This window comes from Xiphias gladius, chromosome 1, assembly GCF_016859285.1.
Source record: "Xiphias gladius isolate SHS-SW01 ecotype Sanya breed wild chromosome 1, ASM1685928v1, whole genome shotgun sequence".
Classification (NCBI taxonomy): Eukaryota; Metazoa; Chordata; class Actinopteri; order Istiophoriformes; family Xiphiidae; genus Xiphias; species Xiphias gladius.
In genome coordinates this window covers 23,588,501-23,614,522 of record NC_053400.1, presented here as the reverse complement: position 1 = coordinate 23,614,522, position 26,022 = coordinate 23,588,501, and the positions used below count along the sequence as shown (strand labels likewise).

General features: G+C 40.2%; 3 protein-coding genes across 4 annotated transcripts in view; 1 reads left to right on the top strand and 2 right to left on the bottom strand.

Annotated features, from left to right (window-relative positions):
- Positions 1–1,090: 1,090 nt before the first annotated feature.
- Positions 1,091–10,041, top strand: lamp1a (lysosomal associated membrane protein 1a). The gene is made up of 9 exons (XM_040130187.1): positions 1,091–1,860; positions 5,199–5,305; positions 5,424–5,643; positions 6,813–6,974; positions 7,080–7,285; positions 7,403–7,528; positions 7,621–7,687; positions 7,778–7,945; positions 8,987–10,041. Exons 1-9 carry the CDS (start codon positions 1,806–1,808, stop codon positions 9,124–9,126), a joined length of 1,251 nt encoding a protein of 416 aa, XP_039986121.1. The 5' UTR covers positions 1,091–1,805; the 3' UTR covers positions 9,127–10,041.
- Positions 10,042–10,047: 6 nt separating this feature from the next.
- grtp1a (growth hormone regulated TBC protein 1a) lies at positions 10,048–19,730 on the bottom strand. Of its 2 annotated transcripts, none has more exons than XM_040130200.1 (8): positions 19,094–19,730; positions 16,283–16,434; positions 16,027–16,185; positions 14,639–14,763; positions 12,340–12,436; positions 11,720–11,892; positions 11,120–11,305; positions 10,048–11,027 (listed from the first exon to the last, which is right to left on the bottom strand). In XM_040130200.1, exons 1-8 carry the CDS (start codon positions 19,162–19,164, stop codon positions 10,935–10,937), a joined length of 1,056 nt encoding a protein of 351 aa, XP_039986134.1. In that variant the 5' UTR covers positions 19,165–19,730; the 3' UTR covers positions 10,048–10,934. The 2 variants fall into 2 exon arrangements, with proteins under 2 accessions (XP_039986134.1, XP_039986143.1); XM_040130209.1 differs by lacking the exon at positions 19,094–19,730 and adding an exon at positions 18,957–19,079.
- Positions 19,731–21,249: 1,519 nt separating this feature from the next.
- adprhl1 (ADP-ribosylhydrolase like 1) overlaps positions 21,250–26,022 on the bottom strand; it is a 9,782-nt gene continuing 5,009 nt past the window's right edge. The window contains exon 9 of the mRNA XM_040137350.1: positions 21,250–25,791. Within this exon, the coding sequence (XP_039993284.1) occupies positions 23,679–25,791 (2,113 nt within the window). The 3' untranslated portion in view covers positions 21,250–23,678. The remainder of the gene's footprint in view (positions 25,792–26,022) is intronic.

Here is a 26,022-nt window from a genome sequence, read left to right as displayed (position 1 = left end):
TTTTGTTTTTGTTTTTTAATAGTTCACATTGTGAAAGATTTGCCTCTTTCAGTCTGAGTTTACAACATAGTTTGTCCTGATGTCAACTCCCGATGAATCTGATATAATCAATTCAATTAGTAGTGGAAAAAAAAGAAAAAAAGCAGAAGAAGTGAATAGTTGTGAAATAAGGGCAGTTTGGGCAAGTGAGTCACAAAGAGGATTTATAATAATAGGGAAGTGGATTGTTGCCTGTGCTCTTTCCATATACTTGATTTTGATCAATTTGGGATCTGCTATTTTCAATAAATAACAGCCATTGATAGAAATGGCTCTTTCAGGATTTAAATTTCTCAGGTTTCTGGAAGATGGAACTCCAGATTAAAGGGTTTTTGTTTTTAAAAATACATTCAGAATCACAGCAGGGAATGTACAGCTTAAACACTTCAACATGAGCTCGTCGTCTGACATTATAGTCTCATTTTGAGACCAGAAAACCGCATGTTTTTTTTTTTTTTTTAAAGTGTGGTTGAAGTATGCAGGGAGAATGTAGCAGGGTCCTGATAAGTCTTGGACAACAGCATTAAAGCAGCCCCTGCGTTCCTTCTAGGGGTTTGTACACCCTCGTGAATTGATGAAGGTGTCAGCTGACTAACCATAGCACATGGCAGCCCACACAGCACTGTGTGTGTGTGTGTGTGTGTGTGTGTGTGTGTGTGTGTGTGTGTGTGTGTGTGTGTGTGTGTGTGTGTGTGTGTGTGTGTACACTCTCACATGCTCCCCTCCCATTAAGCAAACTCCTAATGTTGTTCAGATCCTATATTTAATTTGCAATATAACTGATCTTTTACATACATTTAATCGATTTGGGGAATGTTGTGTTCTCCTAAATTCACCCCCTTCACGGCTTCACTATTATACAATGCAACTATTTTATTTAGAATTATACACTTAATATTTAAGGTGAATTTGAGTGAAAAGTGTCAGGAAGAGGAGGCAAACTAACCAGACGAAGCCAGTGAACGTTTTTATCGGCATTGGGTTTTGGCGTTTTCCCTCCCGGACCATCACCTTGTAATTACTTTTAATCAATCAACCCCTGACATGTCACACGTTTGAGCGCCCCGTTTCTCGTCGTAACATTCCGGGAAGTGCACCGTTCTTCTCGTTGGGAGTCTCTCTACACCTTGATGGTGTCCCCTCCCCACCGCCGCGCACAGTTACGTGCATCTGTCACTGGTCCTACTCGACAGCAAACGGGACCGAGTGGCGTTGCCCGTTGCCCGGCTTTTTATTTGCGACATTTTGTTTTTTTTTGTTTTGTTTTGTTTTGTTTTGTTTTGTTTTGTTTTTTTATTACCGAGCGGGGTTGACCGCCTTGAACAGGGCTCGCAGAGACAGAGGAGGGGAGGGGGGCGGTCTCACGTGACCGGGGAGCTCTAAATGCTACCAGTTCACATGACGAGACATGGCTTATTCAGTCCCTGTGGCCATAACCGACATATAACCACGTTCACTGGGCGTTTTTTTTGGTTTGTTTTTTTCCCCCCCTCTCCTTAGCAGGCCGTGTTTTATTGATGGTATATACGACTTTTTTTTTTCAGCAGAGAAACGTGAACAGCAGCGACGCCTCCGTTTTAGCCGTCAAGTCAAGTGCAATCTGTGCTGCGCCGTATCGTAGACCCACCTGAGCCTGCAGCGGCGACACAGCGCCTCTCCTCCGGGCTTTTTTTTTTTTCCCCCTCCCCGCTTTACCATCCTTCCATAGGGACCAAAAAAAAAAAAAAAAGGCGAAGTCTGCCCCGTCGTGTGGTCTGACCTGAAGGATGAAACTCGCTCGGGCTTTCGCCGCGCTCGTAATCGCCTGCCTGGCGGTTTTAGGTGAGTGTTTTTGCGTCAGTGAATCTGCCGTTGCTTAGTCGGATTGTTACCCACACTTAGCGTAGACTAACGGCGGTTGACTAGCTAAACGAGTGGTCGACTAATTGTACAGTCGAGCGATAAAAGATTAATGGGCAACCGGTGCTAATTAAGTACATTTTTGAGCTGCAACTATCGATTATTGTCGCTTTGAATTCATCAAGTATTTTTCTGATAAATCATACAGTCTATGAAATGTCATGGACAAAATCGAAACTGCCCAGCACCCAAGGTGGCGTTGTCACAGTTCTTGTTTGGCTCGAACAAAAGTCCAAAACCTGAAGATAAATTTAGTTTACTGTGAATTATGACAGTGAAAAGCAGAAAATGTCTCTCATTTGAAGAGCTGAAATACGTTGTGCTATTTTTGCCTGAAAATATTCAGAAACAACTAACTGATTGTCAAAGTAGTTTGCCGATAATTATTCTGACGATCGACTAATCAATTACCCGACTAATCGTTTCAGCTCTAGTAAATTTATTCAAGTGCTATGCTTACGTACAAATGTGAGCTACTTGTACTGTACTAGAAAGATTTTCTATTCATGCTATTATTTGACAGAACATCAGAAAATATTTTAAAATATGATGCTTTGTGATGAATTAAAGTATTGTACCAAAGTAGAGATGGACAGAAGATCAATTGGAAGCAATTTGATAATGGTTTAAATAATTCTTAAGCAAAATGCCAAACATTTCATGGTTCCAACTTCTGAAATGTCATGATTTGCCTCTTTCCCTTTTGATTATTTTAATAATTGTAATTTATTTTTTAATCATTTTGAAGTTGGGCATATTGGTTGGAAAAAACAAGATTTGTGAAGGTATCACTGATTTCTGAAATTTTACATGGCAAACCATCAATCAAAACAATCAATTCAGAAAATAATCATCAATCACAGTCCTATATAAATTAGCTCCACCACAACCAACAGCAACAAAAATGCTGCTTCCATGTTATTGTAGCTATTTAGTCAGCTATGTATGTGTGCCCTCTGGTATCATGAACATGGTAGGTAGGCTCTTATTTAGACAAGGCGAGAAGTCTCTCCATCTTGAATAACTTGCGTTGGATTCAGAAATCAGTTACAGTCATTCATTGCTTGACTGAATAGATGAAAATAACAAGGGAAGTCCTGGTGCAGGTCAATAACCAGTGAAAACTAAGATAAATCTCTTGACCAAGTGGGTAAGAGGACCCACAGCATTTCAAAGTTTCACATCTTTCCAAAATCCAAAGGTCAGCTGTCCTCAGGTAGTTGTGTCAAAACAGACCAGAGAAGTCCATGGATTCAATTCTATTCTGTTCTATTCTATTCTATGCTATTCTATTCTATTCTACTCTATTCTATTCTATTCCAATGTAATGCCGAGGTTTTGTTAATGTTGTGGAGCAGCAGATTGGCCTCATTGTTGTGTCATTTGAGAGCTTCACGTGACCGCTATGATGGCTTTTGTGTTGCACGCAGCCCAGCAGGGGCCTACTGACAGTGTTAGTTTATGACCAGTTTAATCATCCTGAACACATGAAGGCACCTGGCTGCTGACACAGGAAAACAGGCCACTACAATTGCAGTTTGGGGAGAGTTGCGATGGGGTTTTTTACCTCTTAACGCTCGTTATAAAATATATAATTGGATTGGCGTCGTTCTTTTTAAGTAAACTCTTAACTACAGTAGGTGTCCAGTTTTGTCTTCCACTCATCAACACGTTGAGGACTTCTGCCCAAAACCCTGGTGACCTCAGAGTTTAAGCCCGCCAGCACAAGCAGTTCCTCTCAACAGAAGGAGTAGTGTGGGAAACTTTTTTTTGTTGTTGTTGTTGTTATACTCTCCACACCGACTGCCTAACACTGGTATCTGCAGCTTCCTACTTTGTACACACAGCCGCCTTTACCTCATGATCAGATTGCGGTGTTGTGTAAACCGTCTGCTGTGTTTTTTCAGGGAGGTGACACTGGGGTCAAGTTTGAGCCGTGCAGCAGGGGCGGTGGTGTGTGATTTGAGAGAGAGACTGAAACGCAGTGCTCTTTCCAAAAGGATCAGTCGATTGTATTAGTGTAGAAAGCTGAGGATGAAGGGAGGAGATCGGAGGTAACTGAGAAGACGGTGAAAGAGGGAAGAGCTCAGTCAGTTGCTGTGCAATAAGTGAGTTATGAAATGAATACCAGTAACATTGTGGTAAACTAACACCGCCCACAAGCCAAACGCTAAATGAATCTGTCTCTCCGCAATGTAAGCAGGTAACCAGCTACTATTTGGGGCATCTTTTCAATTCCAAAAATCCTTCTTAGCAGTTAAATATTCTTGGTGGCAAGTGAATTCTCAAACCTGCCAGCACTGGTAGCCTATGGACAGAATAATATATTCTTCCCTGACCAGCAGCTTTCATTTCAGTGGTCCCAAACAGTTGATAAGTTCTTTATCATTGAAGTCTAACAGAAACAGAATACAGATGTGCGATGCGAGTCTGTCTGCGCTGCAGGAAAATCAACCCAAGAGGATTAGTCTTGGTCATACAGCAGCTATATTCTGGGAAGTGTGAAGCAAGTGTTGAAACTCCTGGATTGCATTACTGCATTATTTAAATGGGTAAGAAAGTTTCTTTAAGGATATGAGTTGCGTGGTTGATAAGTACATGAGTCCTGAATAGCCACCGTAGCTTCCAAACAATACGACTGAGAAGTACAGCCACTATCGCACACACATGGACACACAACAGTGAGTTGGCAGCTTCGAGGGCGTAAAGGTATTATTAGCTTACAATGCAAGTGTGAAAGTTGCCAGGTTGGCTGAGCTCTCTTTTAGCCGTCTGTAGACCTCTGGTGGTGGCTTGTGTGAACTGCTGTAGTGTATATGTACGAGGTGGTTATTTTGTGATAACCATGACTGTCACCATTTGTACCCATTTTGCAAACTTTGTCCAACCAGGGAAGTCACATAAAGGCCAGATAATGAATACTTATTCGCTACATATGAATGTGTACTCTAATATCAATGCAGTAAAGTTATTCAAATGTATTTGCCGGCAAACTGACCCCATCAGCAGTCCAGCTCATCATCAGGCCACACTGTGCGTTAATAATTTGAACTGAGCGACCGGCGATGAGCATTTATTGTTAGTGTATTTACCATGTTTTATATTTGTCCGGAACATGGGAGAAAGACAGATGAATATAAGTATTTTTCCAGTATATTTTCAGTTGGCCTGAGTTTTATTTTTTTTTTTTTTTCAATAGACACTTTTTTCCTTATTATTTCAATATTTGACCTCCCTGGCCATTATGTTCTCCCCTACAGGCTGTATTCAGGCTGTTACTCTTGAGGTGAAGGAGGGGAACTCCACCTGCATTAAGGCTGAGCTGTCGGCATCATTCTCCATCACATACAACACCTCCAGCAGCACAGTATGTACAGCGACAACAGTGCTCTGGTTTCCATCCATGGAAGCGTTATAACAGTGTCATTCCCCCCCTCAGTTTGTCACCAGTGGTGTACCTCCTCGCATCACTTGTCTTTCCTCAGAGAACGGTGCAGGTCCCTCTGCCTGACTCCGCCACAGTCGACTCAGGCAGCAGCTCGTGCGGCACAGACGACAGCTCACCGTGGCTGGTGGCGGCGTTTGGACCCGGCCACGCACTGAGGCTGAGCTTTGCAACCGATGGAAGTCAGTACAGTGTCGCTACCCTAGCGCTGCAGTACAACCTCAGCGACTCGTCGTACTTCCCTGACGCCAACAGCTCCGGTGAGAACAAACACTTCAACAAACTGTCCAGCACAGTGCAGACTGAGTTTGTTGTCAAGTATGATTAAATACATGTAGTGCTTGTATAGACAATAATATTTACATCGGATTCAAATATATAAACTAAGTTTAAAAAAAGTAAAATGTTTCAGTATAGCATTTAAATCTGATATCAACAGTGTATGGTGTAAAGATGAGTTACTGCGGGTATAACAGCATAGATCATTTCTGTAATATTACATTACAGAAAGAGGTGAAACAAGCCCTCTTTTTGCATAATGATTTCTTGTTTAGGCTTAAAACACTCAATGAACATATTGAAACAAGCATAAATTGATAAGTTGTCACCATTACTATATGTTCAGATTGGTTCCGATAGCTTGTTCCTTTTTGGATCCGGTTCCCAATCTGCGAAATACCTGGATCCGTTAAGCTCCGCCATTAACGAATCTCTTATCCAACCTTTTGTATCTCCTCACTGTTTTTATTGACATGTTCAAAACAGTCGATGCTGACTGTTGCCTTCGCTGGTTAAAATGGCCAGCTTCACAGGCAGTAGTTTTAAATCGGATATGGCAAAACAATTTTAATTCCGTAACAGCTACACTGAAACTTAAGTTGATTGGTTAATGTGCTGTCTCTAGGTCCCTGACTGAATTGTGTCAAAAGACTGTCTGTGAGTGAAAAGATCCATCACTCTGCAACAGCGAGTGAACTGTGTTTTTTATGTTTCAATGGAGTGGTAACGAAATTATCTCTAGTTGCAGCCTTAGTTACCCCAATGTGTCAGAACAATCAATATTAATCAACTGTCAACATTTCATATCTTCTGCTGCTCATCTCACTTTCAGGTTTCAGGTACAGGTTGTGAAAAAATTAATAAGGCTAGCTCGATTAATGTTAACTAATTTATTAATAAAGTAGTAGAAATAAAAATGAAATAGGCTGAGTGAGTTTGAAATAAATTACTCAACGCAGAAATTTTCATTTGCCACCAGCAACCAAAATTTAACTTCACAGTATGATCCAGCAGGTAGAGAAGGGTGTGTTGTACCTCTGAACACCATTGCTAGTACAGTAAATATACAGTAAAGGACAAATGTGCTCGTATCCCACAGCTGATACATTATAGATGTAACTAATTTGTCGTATGTTTGATTGTGTCCTAGAAGTGGTCACTGTGGTGTCGACTTCAGTTGGGATCTGGGCGACGATCAACACCACCTACCGCTGTATGAGCCCCACCACTTTTAGAGTTGACGGAGCAACTGTCACTTTCTCTGCTATGAGGCTAGAAGCGTACATGCCCGGAAATGACCTGAGTCCAACAGGTGTGACTCTGATGGTGTTTTTCCTCCTGAGCGGGTGGCTTTTTGGGGCGTTTGACCTACTTCTTAGCTTGATTTTATAATTCTTTATCATTTTTCTTGACATAGAAAGCGTATGTATGGCGGATAAGGCCAGTACTACAGCTCCAACCACCACCGCTGCTACTACTACAACAGCGGCTCCGTCACCAGCCCCTCCAGGAACACCTGAACGGGGAACCTACTCTGTGAACAACGGCAACGGCACGGTTTGTCTCCTGGCCCAGATGGGACTGCAGTTCAACATCTCCTATGTCTCTAAATCTCAGAACAAGGTAACGTGGAGCTTCACGAGCAGGGGAAGCTCATAATAAAATATTCGTTGAATTAATTTTGAATACAAATTGTTTTAACAAACTTGCAATCAACCAGCTTTTTCTCTTCTTTGCCAGACTGTCCAGGACTTAGTAAACCTGACTCCCAATCTGACAAGTTCATCAGGATCATGTGAAGCCAGCAGAGCTACCTTGGTTTTGACACAAGAGCAAACTACCACGCTCAGCTTCACCTTCACTCTGGTAAATTCATCCCTCTTTTTTGTGAATTTAACAGTTTGTTTTTGTGTGTGTGTGGATACAAGTATCCATTCAGCTCTTCCTCCCGTCCACAGAACTCCACGACCAGCAGGTATCACCTGAGTGGGATAGCTCTGCTCGCTAATTGGTCCGATATGACTGGTATGTATTTTGGTACTGTAATAAGCAAAATGGCTGTTTCTTGGCTCTGACTTGTTTGGTTTGAAGAAATACTAATCTCTCTCCCCGCAGCTCCCTTCTCAGTCAGTAACATTGGTCTGGACTACCTGCGGAGTACGCTGGGCCGCTCTTACATGTGCAACGCAGAGCAAACTTTGGTCGTGGAACCAACCCTCTCTCTCAACACATTCAGACTGCAGGTCCAGCCCTTTGGAGTCACCACTAACCAGTTTGCTACAGGTATAACAGCTTTTTTTTTTTTTTTTCTTAGCCATTTTAATCCATCTTTTCTTTATTTTTATCCTCTGACCTCCATGTTGTATGTGATGGTGTGGTTTGTTTGGAGTGAGTAGCATCCTACAGCCTGGGAAAGCGGCTGTAGTCTGATTTCAATTACCATTTGACTGACGTTAGAGGCTGCTAGGTGCGGTTAACCTAACATTTTTTTTATGCCGGTTGAAGAAATATACAGATTTAAAGGAATAGTTTGACCTTTTGAGAAAATGTGCTTAATTGCTTTCTCACCAAGAGTGAGATGGAAACGTCAAACATACCACTTTTATGTCAGTGGAAGCATAAATAGTTTCATCATGCAACTCCCCATAAAACCAAAACTTGTGTACAAAATTAAAATAAAGCTATACAACATGTTAATCAGGTACATTTTATTACTTTGGACAGAGCCAGGCTAGTTGTTTTCTCCTGCCTCCCATCTTTACTGAAAGCTAAACTGATGCCGGCCGTAGCTTCATATTTTGAGTTCTGACATGAGAGTGGTATCAATCTCCTTATCTGACTCTTCACATGAAAGCAAATAAATGTAATTCCAAAAGTGTCCAACTGTTCCTTTGAGAGTTATTATTTATGTAAGCCAACTTACAACAACTTGTTCAGCTCAATCAGGCTCATCTGCACTCGTCGCCAATTTTGTGGCAATTTTTCTGTCACTATTTTTCAAAGCTCTGGCACAGGAAGATTACTGCCACCGACAAACATCTGATTGGCTCTGCTGTTTCTCCAACCGGGGAAACAGCCGTTAATGAGCACAACGCCAGAATTATGTGAATGACTGAAACAAACAAAAATAAACAGATGTGAGTAGTAAGAGGTTGAGTGGTCTGGAACGGGGCTTAAGCAGCCTGGCATAAACAAGGTCAATGAATCAGCCGTCTGTAATCCATCTATTCAAGCTGCGGTTGGATAGGGCATTTACTGCTCCTGTAATATAACATTAGACTCTCACTTTTTCTGCTCCTCTCTCCTGCTCCCCTATGTCTCCAGCGGAGGAGTGTCAGATGGACCAAGACCAGATGCTCATCCCCATCATTGTCGGAGCAGCTCTCGCCGGCCTGGTGCTGATCGTGCTCATTGCGTACCTAATAGGCAGGAAGAGGAGCCATGCTGGATACCAGACCATCTGAATGGACCCCCCATTTAACTTAAACCTGACAGACTGAATAGTGGAGAGATGAACCTTAGCGTGTGACTGAGAAAGTGGAAACGAGCATGAGTGAATGGAAGCGGCTGTTTCTCTGTGGTGAATGCATGTTTTTGCATATCCTATGTGACCTCTGGATATTCTATTTTCCTTTCACTTTCTCTGTGGAATGATGATGAGAAACCAAATACCTGCTAAACTTAGATGGTGTGCATCTGGATGAAGCTTGAGAGGACTGAGTCACATAATCAAGAATGGAGGCAGTTTGAATTTGCTTTAGTAGGTTGACCGTCACGCTGTTTGGCTCTAATGTTGTTTCATTATGTTCTAGGCATTGGTTGAATTTGCTTGAACTGCTGTTTGTTTGTTGTTAGCTATGTAATTATTTATAAAGAACCATTTAATATCCCAGTTAAAGGCAGTAAAAGTGGGACAGACAAAAGTTCCAATGGCTTGTCCTCTGTTGGTCGAATGTCTGCACAAGTAAAAACATCCCAGTGACTGTAAGAGAAGGGAAAGCTCTGAATGTGCGTCTTTTCCAGTCATATTCCTCCACAGTGGAGACCGATAACAGCCTGAACTGCCCCATCGGTGCACTGAGGCACGGCAAGGTAACAGGTAATTGTGACTATAAAAATGTTGATTGCTGCTTTGTGTCAACAGTGTGTAGTGGTCCAGCCATGCACAGAGTGCAACTCTGCATTACTAAAATGTATTTAACTGGACAAGTGAACAGGCACATGGGTTCATTTTCTATTCTTGCTTTTTCCCCACCCTCTCCCAAAACAAATGTTAATATGAAGTGTAGTGATTTGATCTTTTATTTTTATAGAAAATGATGTGATCTCGTTTTCTATTATGCATCTTACTGAAAGTTAATAAAAATCTGAAAAGTTCAGGACAGTTTTTTTTTTTTTTTTTTGTATTTCCTGCAACAGTTACTCTTATGAAATGTTCTAATCTAATTTTGTGAGAAATAAACATCTGTGTTTACACAGAGCTGTTCAACCAGTTGTACAGTACACAGAATACTCAGGGCTGCGATCAACGCCAAGGTTATTTCTGTCCAGTGCAACAAAATCTGATATCAGCACTATGGCAGTTTAAAAGGGTCCCAAGACCCAAACACAGAATAAACTTGACACACCATTGTTACAAAAAAGAGAGCAGCCCTTTAAGTTGTGCTTATATTGCTTCACCATAGTGCACTTGAAATAATGGCATCAGATACTGAATTGTTTAAAGACGGTACTGTCATGAAGTAACTATAATTCACATTGGATTACCACAGCATGTTCCACCAGCATGGTATGTCATGCTATCCATTTACCCGAGGGGAAAAAAGAAAAAGTTATTAGTCTTTATAATATTCATTACTGAGGCGGCAATGTGAAAAACGGTAGGCAGGTTCATCTGGGCTGTGTTAACCTTGTGCAACACATGATTAATCTGACCTGGCCATTTGCTACCAAGCCTGTTCGCTTCAGTGTCTCTGACTTTTTTAAATAAAGTGCATAATTCCACATTTTAAGACAAGGAAATATTCACTTAAAATAAACTACATGTTAATTTCAAATGGAGTCGTCAGCTTATACAGCACATTACTAAGAATATCCTCATATCATTATATATTTACATTTAGATTGTATGGCTGTCTCAACATATGATTAAGGAAAAACTACATGTAGTTTTTGTGACATGAAATCAGTTAAAAAAGGTGCAATCGAGCTGATGGGTGCTCTTCTCAGTGGAATGTGTATTGGGTTTGAACAACAGGTGAGTCGGTTTGGCTCATGACTCTTCTGCAACGATACGAGATTGACATGTCACCCGGAGTTTAGCCAAGGTTGCCATGGAAAGACTTCCTGGTTCGGTGAAGATTTTCTAGGAAGGCAAGAAGCAGGAGAATTAAGGGATTAAAGAAAACAAATTATAAAAGGGATGTTTATCATTTCATTTATCAGTTCTTCTTTTACCTGCATAAATGTGTGGCACTCGTCAACAAATGGTCCATGGGTGATCTGCTTGAAGATCTGGCAAACGTCTGGCAGTGATTGGGCCTGTTGAATCAGAGCCTGGTTGTGATGGATCAGTGTCAGAGCTACACGGTATAGGATTTTCGAGCCCTCGTAGAACAGGCTATCCCAAATCCGCAGAACTGTCTACAGAAAAAACAGCAAACAAGAAGTAAATCCCATCACTGAACACGTGCGACATGATGCACAGTATGAAGTTTAACCTCTGCTTTGAACAAAAATCTAAACTGCAGGCAAGTTCAAAATGATCTTAGTAACATTGATAGGACTGATTAGAAATTCTCCCAAACATGAACAACCAGTGGTAGTATGTTGGATGAACAGTCACGTTCAAGTGCCATCAGCTAGTGTAAGTAAACTACTGACTGTACATAAATATTCTTAGCCATCAATTGAGTTGTTAAGATGATATTTTAATAAAAGCAAGGCGTTTTGCACTGAAATTATAGAAGGTAAGGAAAAAAGTAAGGAGAAACAATGTTAAATAATTATCATAAAATAAAAAAATTAAAAGAATTTTTGACAAATGCAGTCACTCACCTCTACCGGTAAGATGTCTATGTAGAGGCAGATGAACCATCTGGAGACCACTAGGGTCCACATGACGTTATGGTCCATCATGGTCTGCCAGACTCTGGGGATTTTAATTTTCACTAGCTCCCCTAACACCTCCTGGTCCGTCTTCAGCCCCAGCATAGCTGGACTGTAGTAGTCTGTAAACACAAAAACACACACACACACACACACACACACACACACACACACACACACACACACACAGTAAGTTATATATTGCTCTTAATAAATTACCTGCAAACAGATATAAACAAATCCATTTCTGTAATACAAAAGCTGGACAAACAGCTTAAATGGAAAACGCAATTAAATGAAATTGCCTGACCAAACAGCTGAATATTGGTCCTGTCTAACTGTTGATACAAAGTTTTTTCTTATATTGACATTCCCTTGTTTGCGTAATTGTAAGTTACAAATGAAAAAATGCTGTGGGTCTTAAGCCCCTAACAGAAACAGACCATGTGACCTCTTAGGAGATTATTCTTAGCCCAGAGCAAAGGGACAACCAGAACACCTGAACCCAAGCACCTGTCAAGAGACCAGAATGGTGGCAAATTAGTGTACACACACACACACACGCACACCTGGTAAAATTCTGTTGAGTAGTGCATCCATCAGCCAGAAGGATTTCTCTTCATCTTTTGTGATGATAAGTAGATACCCAGCTATGAAGTTCATCCCCTGAAGACAAAAGAGACACACACTCAGGCTGTACATGAAGAGAGCATGTACAGTTCTGGTTGAAATTAATGGCACCCCTGAATTTTAAGTACAGAATTTAGAATATCCTCAGAAATAAATGCGAATTAACCAATTTCTTATGATCAACGGTAACTGAACAAACAAAAATAAAAAAAATTAAAAAACTTCCATAATAGTGAAATAATACAAACACAAAATGTACCCCACACACAATTATTGGCATGCTTCACTAATATTTGGCTGCAGAACCTTTGGCAACAATAGCAGCTTCTAAATGTTTCTTGTAGCCGTCTAGAAGCTTCTTGCACCTGTCTTCTGGTAGTTTCTGCCACTCTTCCATTGCTATGTGTTCAAGCTTGTTTCAGCTCACAGGAGTTCTTTTTTTAATGGCAGATTTCAGCTTTATCTGAAGGTTTTCAGTGGGATTTAGGTCAGTAGTCATTGCTGGTCAGTTTAAAACTGTCCATCTTTTCCTTTTTAACCTTTTTTTTTTTGCTGCTGGGTGTGTGCTTTGGGTCGCTGTCCTGCTAAAGACCTAATAGCTTTGCCTCAAACCTAGTTTTGAGACACTGGGAAATACATTTGACTCTAAAATGCCTTTGTAATCTCCTGATTTCATAATTCCTTTGATACATTCAATGCCTCTAGTACCAGAGGCAGCAAAGCAGCCCAACAGCAAGACAGAACCTCCAACTATGTTGTACTGTAGGTAGTGTGTTCTTTTCCTTATGGGCTTCATTTCTTCGCCTATAAAATAAACTGACACACTGCCTTCACAAAGAGCCCTACTTTGGCTTCATCTTTCCATTGAACATTATCCCAGAAAGATTGTGGCTTATCTATCAAAGTTTTTGCAAACATTAGCCTTGCCTTTTTCTGCCTCTCTTACAAACGTGGTGTCCTCCTTTTGACTTCCCCATGGAGCCCCTACTTGGATTAGTGTGCGGTGTACGGTACGGGCTGAAACCACCAGTCAAGATTGCTCCAGGTCAGCCTGAAGCTCTTTAGATGTCTTGCCAACCTTCATAAACTTCTCAAACTGAGTTTTTGTATTTGTGAAACTAAATTGATAACATTACGAACTGCTGAAACAGAGATTTCAAGATCTTCGGCAATTGCCTGGTAGCCTTTCGAATTGTTATGTTTTTTGATAATAGTATTTCTGATGCTCTCTTGTCTTAGAAATTATTATTCGTTTTTATTTTGTTTGAGGAACTAAGTTAAATTCATCAAAACGCTGTCAATAATTGTATCAAGTGTACATGTTATTATATATATTATTATTTATATTATTTCACTATATGAATGCATTTTTTTTCTTGTTGTTTTTCAGTAACTTTGGACATTTTATTAAATTTTGTGATTACACAAAATGGGTTAATTTGCATTTATTTCTGAAGATATTTTAAATTCTGTAATTAAAATTCAGGGTTGCCTATAATTTCAAACAGGACCGTAGAGCTCTATAATAAAGCATCCAGGGGAAAAGACCAGTAGGTGTACACTGGACATGAATAAGTAGATAAATAACCATTCAAACTAAAACAGGCTACCTGAGTATGATTACAGATGAATGGGTTCTAGTTATACAACATAAAAGATGTAACCATCAACACAGCCCTGCTGCCTGTTTGAATTGCAAAACAAGCTGCATAGGCTCTGGTGAATGAAATTTGCCTTTCAAATGCTAGTAATTAACATGGGGCTATACTGAGTTGACACTAACACAAAAATACTTTCTCTGCATACATAATCATAAGCCATACTAAATAAAGTTATTGGTAAGTGTTGATAATGCTGTAAAAAAAACATTTATTCCATACACAATTGTGCACTCACTTATATGAACACTTCAGTATACCCAGCCGGATTTTTTTATGTATACCCCTCCATTAAACACAAAAAAGCTTGCACTGTCTACTTAATTTTTGTCCTATAATCTACAACGACTAACCGAACCCTTCACTGCATTTCAGTCATACAGCACTATACAAAATGATGAAACAATGTGAAATACTGTGTCAATCTAACCCACATTCACAACACAAAATTATAACCCAAGGTCCTTGACAATACCGAATATAGTCACAGTGACAATTTTCAACTTAAGTAACCATGGTTATAGGTATGTTATTATGCACATATCCATTTTAGGCTGGATGCTCAGTGGTTCAGTATTACCTGGCAGTAGCCTACAGCTTGATTGTGGTGACCATAAGCCAGCAGCACATTGTACAGAGCTTTCTGCAGACATGGGTTTGATGTCTTGCGGAATTGGACGTTGTCTGGAAATGTTCTGTTCAAGTCTGAAAGAAAGAGACAACACGGACAATCATAATTACTCTGTGCTGTGTGTTTGTGTGTCTATACAAACATGAGAGTGAGTGAAAGAGAAGCAGCAGGAAAGAGGAAGTTTTCAGACTTATGTTAAGATTATTTTGAAACACTAACTTGAATTTCTGAACTTTTATAGATTTTTTTGGCAGCAAATGTAATGCCGCAGGTGAAGCTGCGAGGACTCCACCTTGCAAAAGCAAACAGTGGAAAGTACTGTAGCACTTACAAAAGCCACAGTGCATGCAACTGAAATTCTTCGTGCTGTCCACCCTTCAGCTCAGGGAGAAGGATCATTTTACCCATTTTTATGGCGAACAGATGTTTTTTCCATAAAGGATAAATTGTTTGTTGTGATAACTTCGCAGAACTGTAAAAATAAAAACTATTTCCTCATAGTATTAAAAAGTACTGTGCACCTTTAAAATTTTTTGTATCTATCACTCCAATTGGTTTTCCTGTACTGTATTTTATCGTTTCACCAGTACCAACAGTGAAAGAATGCATCCCCATCCCTTGCGTCCTTTAAATGTAGTGCCATTTTCGTCATGAAACATCAGCAGTTTAACAGGTCTGATTGAAGAGCAGTCTCACTTACTCACAAAGCCATACATACTGTATGTCGTGCTTAACACTAAACTATTCTGTAAAATGTACGCGCCCTGAAACGGCCAACTGTTGGGCATCATTGTGCCCGGTGTGGCTGACTGTTGCCGCTAGATTTGTCACTATGTCCTGCACCGTTTGGCTATGGTCAGCATTAATCAGCGATCGTCGAGCCGAATCAGCATACTGAGCTGAGCCTCAGAGGGAGTCATTGAGAGAGAATTCCCTGATGGGATGTTCAAACGAAATCTGTTATTTTACTCATTGAGTGCAGATTCTCCTTATTTTTCATTTCTCGCTTGTAGTATTCACAAGCAAAACAAAACTTTACATTGCCAACTGCAACATTTTGTATTCCAAACATACAGTGCAATGAGACTTTTAATGAGATTCACATTGGTGTGAAATTAATTGGATAATTTGTTTTGTATGTTCATGAAGATCTTTGGAAACAGAAGAAAGAAGAAACAGCTATTTCCCCTGATCAGGGGTTAGGTAGAGTTTCAAGTGCAATTTATGGAAGAAGACATGAGGTGATATATCTATGTATCTTTTGCAGGTGCTAGTTCTTTGCGATTGGCTTGATATGTACCAGGACTTACAACTGTTGAAACTGTTCACAACCTGACCTGTGCAGATGGTCTCCACTAGTTTGGGGTCGTGCTGGGCTCTGAGCAGGGACTGGTAGTATCCTGGGTTCTTCTCTAACTGGTCTTGAGCCCCACTGGCTGCCATCCAGATCAGAGGCCGGTGCTCATTAGGAATCCCCTTACGCACGTAGCGCTTTACTGGAGGAGAGGGGAAACATTTAAATTTAATCCCACCTTTTATTTCACCCAAGACTAACTCTTTGAGGATATATGTGTGTTCAGCTTTAACACTTACATTTTACATTCTTCTGCACCTTGCTTTTACCCTTCAGTAGTCTGGACCACTTGATGGACCGCCGGGTGAGCACAACTAGATACTCAGACATGAACTCCTCATATGACTCATAATCAAAGTCCTCTGAACGCTCAAAGCCGTACGGATCCACCCTGGGCCAAAAAGCACAAGCTTAGAAACTGTTAACAACTAATGAACCGCATCAAAGGATCGTCAGTGCATCATCAGAATTGCCAGGAATTCACATCATAGTACGCTAAGCCTTAAACAAGCTTTTGTAGCAGCTGTATCTACATTACCTACATCTACAATCAGGTTCTAGTGGTGGGTGTAGGTGGCTCAACCTAATACCTTGGGTAACACGATTATCTTCCTGCAGCTTAACTCTTTCATGAGAGCAAAGTCATCCCTGAAGAAGAAATGCACCTAAAGACCAGCACTGTGGTGGGATACTAGATCTGTTTTGAACATGTTGAAGCAAGACAGACCTTACAGCATGTAACCCCCCGTACAATGTACAAAAAACAGTCCAGGCTTTAACTGGTGTGGTTGTGCAAATACTGGTTGTAAATAAAGGTATCGTTATGCAGAGATTATGTTCCTCATCGGGGAATGTCCTTGTTGGCAAAACATAAGTAAGGGTACACATTGGCTGTTCCAGTGTGGAGTTTGTGAATGTGGCACCTGATGTTAGCTGTTAGTTCGGGTTATCACTTTTTGTTTGAACAGTGCAACAGCCCTCCTTCTCATTGCAAATAAACTGACATATACTGAAGAGTTAAGTAACGATTTCACACATCTACAAAAAAGTCAACATGCTTTAGCCTATGTCTACATGTAGACAGAGTAGATAAACCCCACTGAAATCCAATATACACTCAGTTGCCAGTTTATGAATTACACCTAGAGAAAACTAATACAGTCTAATACAACTGCCCCGCAATAAATCCAACCTTCATGAAGGTTAAAAGTGTTCTGTTTTCATTGAAACTGTTTTAGAGAGGTGTTGATCAACCTTAATGATGATTTTGAAGACTGTTGTCTGTGGTGTGTTGAATTTTATTAACTTATACTGAAGGGTTTTTCTAAAATTTAGTGTACTGTCATTAATATAAAAGGGGTGGAAACAATGTAATGCTTGGAGGTGTTTTTATTATCTAGCCCCTCCTACTTGATATTAATGGGTTGAACAAAATAATAGAAAACACCTTTAAAATTCAACAGAACCACAAACCACAGCCTCCAAATTTTCCATTAAGTTAAATCAACACCTCGCTAAAACAGTTTTAACAAAAAGTGAACATTTTACGGTAGGATTTATTATAAGGCTGTTGCATCAGACTGCATTAGTTGTATCAAATAAATTGGCAATCTGAGATCAACAGATTGTCTTTTATATGTAAAAACATTAGTTATATTTGTACTTTTTTTTAAAAACTAAAAAATAAATAAATAATAAATAAATTTAAAAAAAAAGAAATGTAATTTGTCCAGTTTCTAATGAGCAAACATCAGCAGGCAAGTGCAAAACAGCTCTGTGAATCAGATGTTAATCGCATGAGTCCATTTATTCAAGAGACCTACAGTATGAAATGCAGCCTTTCCAGAGTACATACAGACTTCGAGAATTTGGCATTATCCCTACCGAGGCTGGATTGCCAAACAGGCAAAGTGGTCACCTGCCCAGGGAACCCAGACCCTTGGGGGCCGCAAAAGCTCCACTTTTTACTCTACAAATTTGTTAGAAATTTTTACCACTTGAAGAACAATATCAACTATGAGTGGTCCTCCATCCTCCATCTTGTGGCCCTGGTCTTGAAGAGGAACTGTCAAAATCTGGTTTTAAGATCTTAACTGTTTTAGTCTATGTTGTGGTAATTTGCTGCAAAGTGTGTCATCAAATTGCCTTAGTATTTTCTGTATCAAGCAGTTGACATACATAAAACCTAGGGCAAGGTAGTATCATTCCATCATAGGAGAACTGTAAGGCTGCAGCCAACAATTATTTTCATTATCAATACTTCCAACAGTTATTTTCTTTAATAATCAACTGACTGTTTAGTGAATAAAATGCCCATCATTATTCCCCAAAGCGTACGTTAACATATTTTAATTGTTTTGTTTTGTTTGACTATCAGTCAAAAACCCAAAGATGTTGAGTTTACTATATATATCCACAATTGACAAGCTGGGGCGGGTTAATTTTTAGCCTTTTTACTTAAAAAAAAAAAAAAAAAAACAGTGATTAAATATAAAAATAGTTATCATTAATTTTCTGTCAGTCAACTAAGTGACTGATGAACTAATCACCTCTGCTCTAGAGCACCGGTTGGTTTAGGTGCCTGGGGAAATAATATAACTGCCATGTACACTCATTAGGGGCCCAACAACAAATCTTTGTCCCAGGGCCCCCCCTAAGAGGTGAATCCAGCCATGATCCCTACAAATTTTCCATTGCATTGCAAATAACATTTTAAGGGCTAAAAAAAAAAAAAACAACAACAACAAATAACCGCCAGCAGTTATAGCGATTTACTGAAATGCGACAAGGCGTAACCTGAGTTTGTACAAGTAGCAGTTAGTTACTTCGAGTGGTTCGAGTAATGGTCTAAAGTAGTAAGTTAGCTAACGTTACAGCTTACAATTTCCACGAAATGAGGAATAAAGTAATTACCTGCCTCGGGGTTTACTTATCGGGTAACTTATTCAAATAAAGTTGACCTTCCAAAAAAAACGGGGGGAAAATGGCTATAAACGTTTTAGCAGGCTGAGTTAACCGTTAAAGTCCAACGATACGCTAGCTAACGTTACCTGTCCACTCTGTCTTTAGCTCTACCGTCGGCGGAGCGGGTCCGGTTAGTCGCCTTGTTCTTCTTCTCCATCGCCTCTTCTGCTCCAGTGATATCCTGAAAATCCGTGCTATAGTCTCACCATGTATCCGCCGTGTTGTGTTTTACTCCCGGAACAACTCAAAAGTTTACAACACGGTCAAAGTTTTAGTTGAGGCAAGTTGGCGTTCACTTTCTCCATGTTTGCGTGCGGAGAAACGTGTCGAGACGCTGCTGCTCTTCGTCCCCCTCTGAGATTAACATGCTATATTCGAAGCGGGAAAGCCGCGAAAAGCATGCTTAAGCCTTTTCCCCAATCCAAGAGGTCGTTTGAGCTCGATTCCTGAAATCTGTTATCGACCCGCGGATGTTCAAGCCGTGCGGAGAGAGCGGAGTTTGCCTTGAGTTTTATCGCCATCCATATGCACCTGCTGCTGCTGCTGGCCCCCCCCCACCCCCTCTCCTCGGAGTACAACTAACTGGCCCGTAGCTCCAATAACAACGTACAAGCATAATAATAAAACTAGATGAATGCTACTCAGTGTAATCCAAATAGTTCAAGTCACTTCCAGTCCTCTTGCCCGGGCTACTTCTATGGAGGATTTCGGACTCGTGACGTTTGCCCCGGGACACACACGTCAATCAGACCTAATGGTGCATTCAAATGACTCCCGTAAACTCCTACTTCGGCGGGGGGGGGGGAGTGGAACTGCTGGGGTTTTACTTAATTCAGAATAACGCCCAAAATCCCTTCCCAAGAACTATGACACACAGGTCAACTCAAATCCTCTCCACAGACAACACCACAGGCCTACATCCACTTCATGGAGAGTAATGACTTTAGATGTCACTTTAACCCTCTGTGTTGAGTAAGCTACCAGTCATTGTTGTTGCTTGATGTTCGAGTTCTCCCTCTTATCCTGAAGAGTATGTGGTGTTTTGTAACAGTAAATAGCTTACAATTATTTCGGTTTTTGCACTTATTTATCGTTTTGCACACGTGCTAAATGTCTGTCCTGCGTTGCACTGTCGTCCATGAGGAACGATATGTCGTTTCCCTGTACGCTGACAAGCATATGTGTGGAAAAGACAGTAAAGCTGAACTTTAACTTCAGTTTTGGTTTTGCTCATCATGTTTTTATGAAGTGTTAAAGCCGGTAAAACTTCTCCTGTTGCATTTACTTGAACCTAACTTACCCTAAGCCTAACTAGTTATCTTTGCCTTGAAATATCTACCATACCACTATGACCTGTTTACAATTCTATTAAATTTGATTCAGTTCAATTCAATGTTACTTTATTTATCCCTGCAAGGCAATTGTATGCAGCTTGCCAAACAGATCAACAGATGTACACTTAGAGTGAAGAGGAAAGAAAGATCCTGTTGATGACAAAGCTAGAAACCTTCTAATACTATGAGCTTAAAAAACTATACATGAAAGTGATACGAAATACTTTAATAAATAACTATAATATATATAACTGTAACGTACATATCACTAACAACAATCTAGAGGGATACACAATCTAAAATATACACAAGTAATGAGGTTGTGCAAAAATGCATTAAAAAAATAAATTGAGAAGGTTAACGGCAGAGGGGATAAAGGACTTTGAGTAATGATTAGTTTTTCAGCATCTAGTTTTAATGCTTAGTAACACACATATTTATCACTTATTCGTACATTGACTATATATGAGAACACATAGCAACCCTGGTTTTGCACTAAGCAACTGAAAAATAAAAAGGATCCAATATTTATTCGGAATATAACATATTACATTAATATCAAATGTTTACACAGATAAAGCCTGCAACGTAACTGTTACTGGCCACTCCCTGATCATAAAATTCAAAGGTCCCCCCATTTGCACTTTACGGTGCTAGTACGTCCGATAACACGTGAAGGCAGCAAAAATGGTAAATTTGCCGCGCCCTTTTCAGCCAAGCCACGTAACACAGGTAAAGCCAGCCTCCTGTTAACCCGAGCCGCTGCTGGGCAGTTCACATATATTGATGAAATATACCTGGATTCAAATATATCCGACGCATGGGTAATTTAAGGCTCCAACATTCCTTGAAAATCATTGGAAGTTTGCACACATGGCGGAGAATCAATAATAACGCATAAGGTCTAGGGTTTGTAATATGGCACTCAAATTGGTCAGTTTACCTTAGCTCTTTCTGCCCCAGCACCTGCATAGTTCCACATTGTAAACACATGATAAGCATATGATGAATGAATGATTTTTTTTTTACTGACCTAATATTATCAATCTACAGTATACAGTGTCTTGAAATTACTTAAAAGACTTGCAACAAGTCAGAGTGGAAAACCTTGCTATTGCTGGAAAAGGTGGTGAGTATGAGATGAAGCAAACCTTACGTCAACTCACCAGATTTAAATTTGATTATGAAGTAATGAGAGAATCTAGAGCAGAGCGGCAGACACTATGTCCCAACGCTGTGATCCAGCTCCAGGCAGGACTGTCACATAATAACGCTAAGACTGCTCCTTGTGCCTTCATCTTGTAGTAGTTTCTTATTTTTAAAAAGATGGAAAAGGGAAAATCATGTGGGGATAGAAATGTGCTTAGTGTAAGTTGTACTCAAAAGAGGCCTAGTAAAAGACACTTATAGAATTACTCAAGTTGAAAAACTGTCACATACTGTATATTGTTTGATGTGGCCCATTTTGGAGTTGCTGGATTTTATTTTTTATTTTACACTGAAGCAAGCTGCCAGTAATATCTACATCTTTTAGATGTAAAAAAAAAAAAAATAATACAATGATATAAAGTTAGATCACAATAAACCAAATTTTTAACAGTGACATAAAGAGCCAACCATAAACACCACAAATATCCCATATGATTCAGTGTGTGGGTTTATGTATAAGGGAATGTGACAATCCAGAAATTAATCACATGTGCAGAGTCATGCTTAACCCAACCTAAATAAAATTACTTAAAATTTGATTTAAGCATGTCTGTCCTACGCACACACATAGACATTCAATAACAACACCATACTCCTCATCAGGATAAGCCTCAGGATAGACAGATGATGGATCATGTAGGCCTCGATCTCTTATCCGCTTGTTAAAATACCAGAGTAAGTCCAAATGCAGACTCATACTGTATTTTTGCAGTAGTGTAATCCTGCTGGCGGGCGGGCAGGCGGGCGGGGTTGCAACTGTGAATTGGATGAACTTCAAACCACTGACATGTTTGGCACTGCTGTGTGACCATTCATCTGTTCTGTTACGTGCTTTTTAGAAACACTATAATTCCATGTAAGTGTGTGCTAGGCCCTGTTCCTCAGGAAGACAAGGCCGTCTTAAAGTCTAATTCCAATCAGTCCATCAAGTGTAGAAGAATGTCTTCATCCATGTTGTGGATTGAAAATCATGAACAAAACCCTTTTGCTTCCTGGTAAACAACCTTGTAACCATTATGAACATGCATTTGGACAATTTGAGCTCAATACATGGCTAGCAAATCTACTAAAATTACCAAATTCCACTGTGCCAGTAATCAGCATCATCGATCAGGCATCATTAAGAGAGCACTATTAAGTTTTTTTTTTGTTTGTTTGTTTTTTTTAAAAGAACAAGCTACATTCATTAAAACAAAATACTGTATTGCATCTTAATAGCCACAGGGAAAGAAAAGAAAATCATGCATTAAAGGAGTTTTGTATGTACAATATTTCTAGATACACAGCCTACTTTTAAACTTGTGCAGTGTGCACCAGACAAATAACAAATAAGTTAACACAGATTTATACTGAATTCAATTATAATACAGCTTCAGACCAAAATACTGTTTAAAGCCAAAGCAGTCTTCTGTTGACCCACTCGTCAACAGAAGACTGCATTTCATATTATTCAGTGTGAATATTTGTGCACTACTTGTTTCTCCTCGACTTTTGGCAGCCTACTAAATTACACTGATTACAATGTTGAACCCTTTCTAGTCTTGAGAGTAGAAAAGATCATGATACATTGGTGCATACTGGTTTTTGACCTGAATAAAAAAGGTAATCATGCTGGCAGTACTGTTTGTAACAATTCAACCTTGACAAGCTCGAACCAGTCTAATTGTTGTAGGTCATTTGGAGGTTATCTATTAATGATCTTTTTTCTTATACTGTAAAGCCCTTTTAAGCAAATACACTGAATGGCATTTAACATAAGCCTATTCAAATGAAAAATAACGTTTGAATCAACAATGTTATGACAGATATACACAAGATAAGGGTTAGCATGAACTTTTTCCTTTATTTTTTACATATGTACTAGCTTGTGGATGATCACATGTACTCATTTGCTGCATACATAAACGTGTAAAACTTTTAAGGAAAAACACCAGTGTTACTTGTAACTTCCACCCTGTTGTTGTTGTTGTAACTGCGATTGTTGCTGATGTATAAAGGTACACTGAGAGTAACTGAAATCTTGATTTAAATTCCTTGCATAGTATCTGTGAGAGGAAACAGTGCTTGACCAGCAAACACAGATTCTAGTTCTGAGATTGTGCATTGCCGTCCGTCCATCAGTACCAGTCTAAAAAGTGAAGGTGTCAGTAAAACGTATGATTTTGGGTTTATATTTTTGTTTGACTGAAGGATCCCCATAGTTGATTGTTGTGTACTTTGGCCTTTGTTTTGGCTTGTCTCTCTCAGGTTTAATCTCAGGTAATGTTACAGCAAAAGTCTTGCTGTCATCAAACGCAGCCTTATTTGCCGTGTCTTCAGAAACTCTAAAACTGTGTTGCATATTAGTATCTTTTATGTCCAGCAGTGTTATTTCTTCCTTTTCCTCCCCAGCCTCCTTGTCTTTTTCTTGTAGTTTAGCCTCTGCTGGTTTCTGTTTTGTTATTGCATGAAGGTTGATGTCATTAGAAGGGCATGCATCAATGTCTTGAAAAGCTTCCCTTGTCATTGACGCAGTGTTCAGAGCAGTCATAGAGGTATCAGATTGTGATGGTGGAATTGCAACCAAAGGAGCTATAGTTTCTTGGTCTGGTGCTGATTGAGAGGAGGAATTAGTCTCATCAGGACCTTGCTGACAATCGAGTCTGTAAACACGTGGGATGACAAACCTGGGCAACCCTCTATGAATGGTTCTGGGGGGTTTTGGGTCTTCCACTGCTTTGTTCTCCATGGGGTCATGGCCTGTCTCTGTAGAAAGTCCCTCCATTTTGGTTTTTACAGTGCCTTCAGTTACTATGGCGCCGGGGTCACCTGCGGTTGACTCGCTGTGAGAGTTTTGTAAGGCTCCATGAGGACTGTCTGTCTTCACATTAGGTATCTGTTCTGAATTCTCAGGTTTGGTTTCATGCAGATATTGTTTAGGAGAGGAATCTACACATGTTGACCACACAGTAGAGCAGGTCATAATGGTTGCCACACTGCAGTTCAATGAGGCCTCTACCTGTGGAAAAAGCCTGCAAGGTTCTGGTAGTGACCACTCTGTGAGTGAAGTGAAACAGAGCAGCTCTAGACAGCCATATTTTAACCTTGTGGTGATACACTGAATTTCATCAACTGCGTGTTTTAATGAATACTGACTGTCACCCTTTTGATCTGAAGTCTTGTCCCCCATTTGCCCCATTTGCTCTGCTTTCAAATAATTTTTTTCTTCCAGGTTTGAGTTTATGTTTGTTAAAACGTTTACTGCCTGCTCTGGTATTTGTTCTTGCCCATTTGTAATTGGATTTCTTCTCAGCTGCTGTCCAACAGATTTACTTTTCATTAGCTTGTGTTGGTTTTGTTTTCGGTCAGTTAGTTCTACCAACTGTTGTTGCCCTCTTTCATGACAAGCTACCTTCTCTTTTACACTACTTGTCACCTTGACTCCTCCAGAAGACCTTTTATGTGAACATTTCAAGTCACTTCCCTTGCATACATTGGCCATGGTCTCAAACTTCTCCATCAGGGAAGATAAGAGAGTCCCTCCTCCAGTGAGTTTTGGTTTGATTGGCTGTTTCTTCAGCATATTCAGTCCCCTTTCTTTCTGCTCAGCCATGGCAAACTTGGCCACCATATCCTTCACACTGCCTCCTCTCTTCACTCCTTGTTCTTTTTTAGCTCGGTCTTTCTTGTGCATGTCATGCTCACTGTCTTGGCTGTGGTTCATCTTACCTGCCACTCCTCTGCTGGAGGACAGAGTTCCTACCTCCCTTTGGTGGGTGATAGGAGGTTTGGGTGTGGACCTAATAAATTTGGATTGGAGGAGCTGGAATGTGGTAAGGCGCCGGGCGATTAAGTCTCCTGTTCTTTGATTTCCTCCACATCTGCTTTGCAATATTTCTTTTCGTGGATCCAACAAGCACTTTGTGAGGATATTGGAACTGGTCTCTGCAGTTTTTCCCTGTGTCATTTGATGCTCCTCAGGGAGCTGAACCATAGTGCAACTTGTCTGAAGTTGAGTCTGTTTCATTGAAGTCTCAGTTCTCTCAGGAAAATCTTTATTTCTTATGTCTCTTTCTGCTACAATAGCCGACCCTGGCTTCTCCAGGTTTCTGTGTCCGGTGGACCACTTGGGCAGATCCTGTGTAAGGTAATGCAGGAGGCTCTCAAGAATCCCTCGGAGCACTGGACGGCAGTTGCGATCTCTAATCAACTTCCTCAACATACTGGCATCAGGGCTGATACTGGTGTTCCAAGAATCTGGTCTACGGGGAATAGAGGACATGCAAAACTTAATCCCTGCAGCCATCTGCAGCTACGCTTCTTTTTCTGAAACTGATAGCACCACCATGAACACGAATTTGGGGATAACTCCTGCTTAAGTACACCCGTTACAGCATAAATGGGGTAATATTATGTTAAGATTGGCTTTATATATCTTTCATCCCATGTAAACCTGTCTCTGAGAAACGAGCATCACTGAACTGGACAGGGAT

Bases quoted from the DNA above. Each gene is read 5' to 3' on its own strand.
- lamp1a (XM_040130187.1), top strand. From the start codon at position 1,806: ATGAAACTCGCTCGGGCTTTCGCCGCGCTCGTAATCGCCTGCCTGGCG. The intron at 6,975-7,079 runs GTGTGACTCTGA...TTCTTGACATAG, and splicing joins AAATGACCTGAGTCCAACAG to AAAGCGTATGTATGGCGGAT. The intron at 7,688-7,777 runs GTATGTATTTTG...CTCTCCCCGCAG, and splicing joins TAATTGGTCCGATATGACTG to CTCCCTTCTCAGTCAGTAAC.
- grtp1a (XM_040130200.1), bottom strand. From the start codon at position 19,164: ATGGAGAAGAAGAACAAGGCGACTAACCGGACCCGCTCCGCCGACGGT. The intron at 14,764-16,026 runs GTCAGGTTGTGA...TCTTTCTTTCAG, and splicing joins AGTGGAGACCATCTGCACAG to ACTTGAACAGAACATTTCCA. The intron at 12,437-14,638 runs GTAATACTGAAC...TTTTGTCTTCAG, and splicing joins AAGCTGTAGGCTACTGCCAG to GGGATGAACTTCATAGCTGG.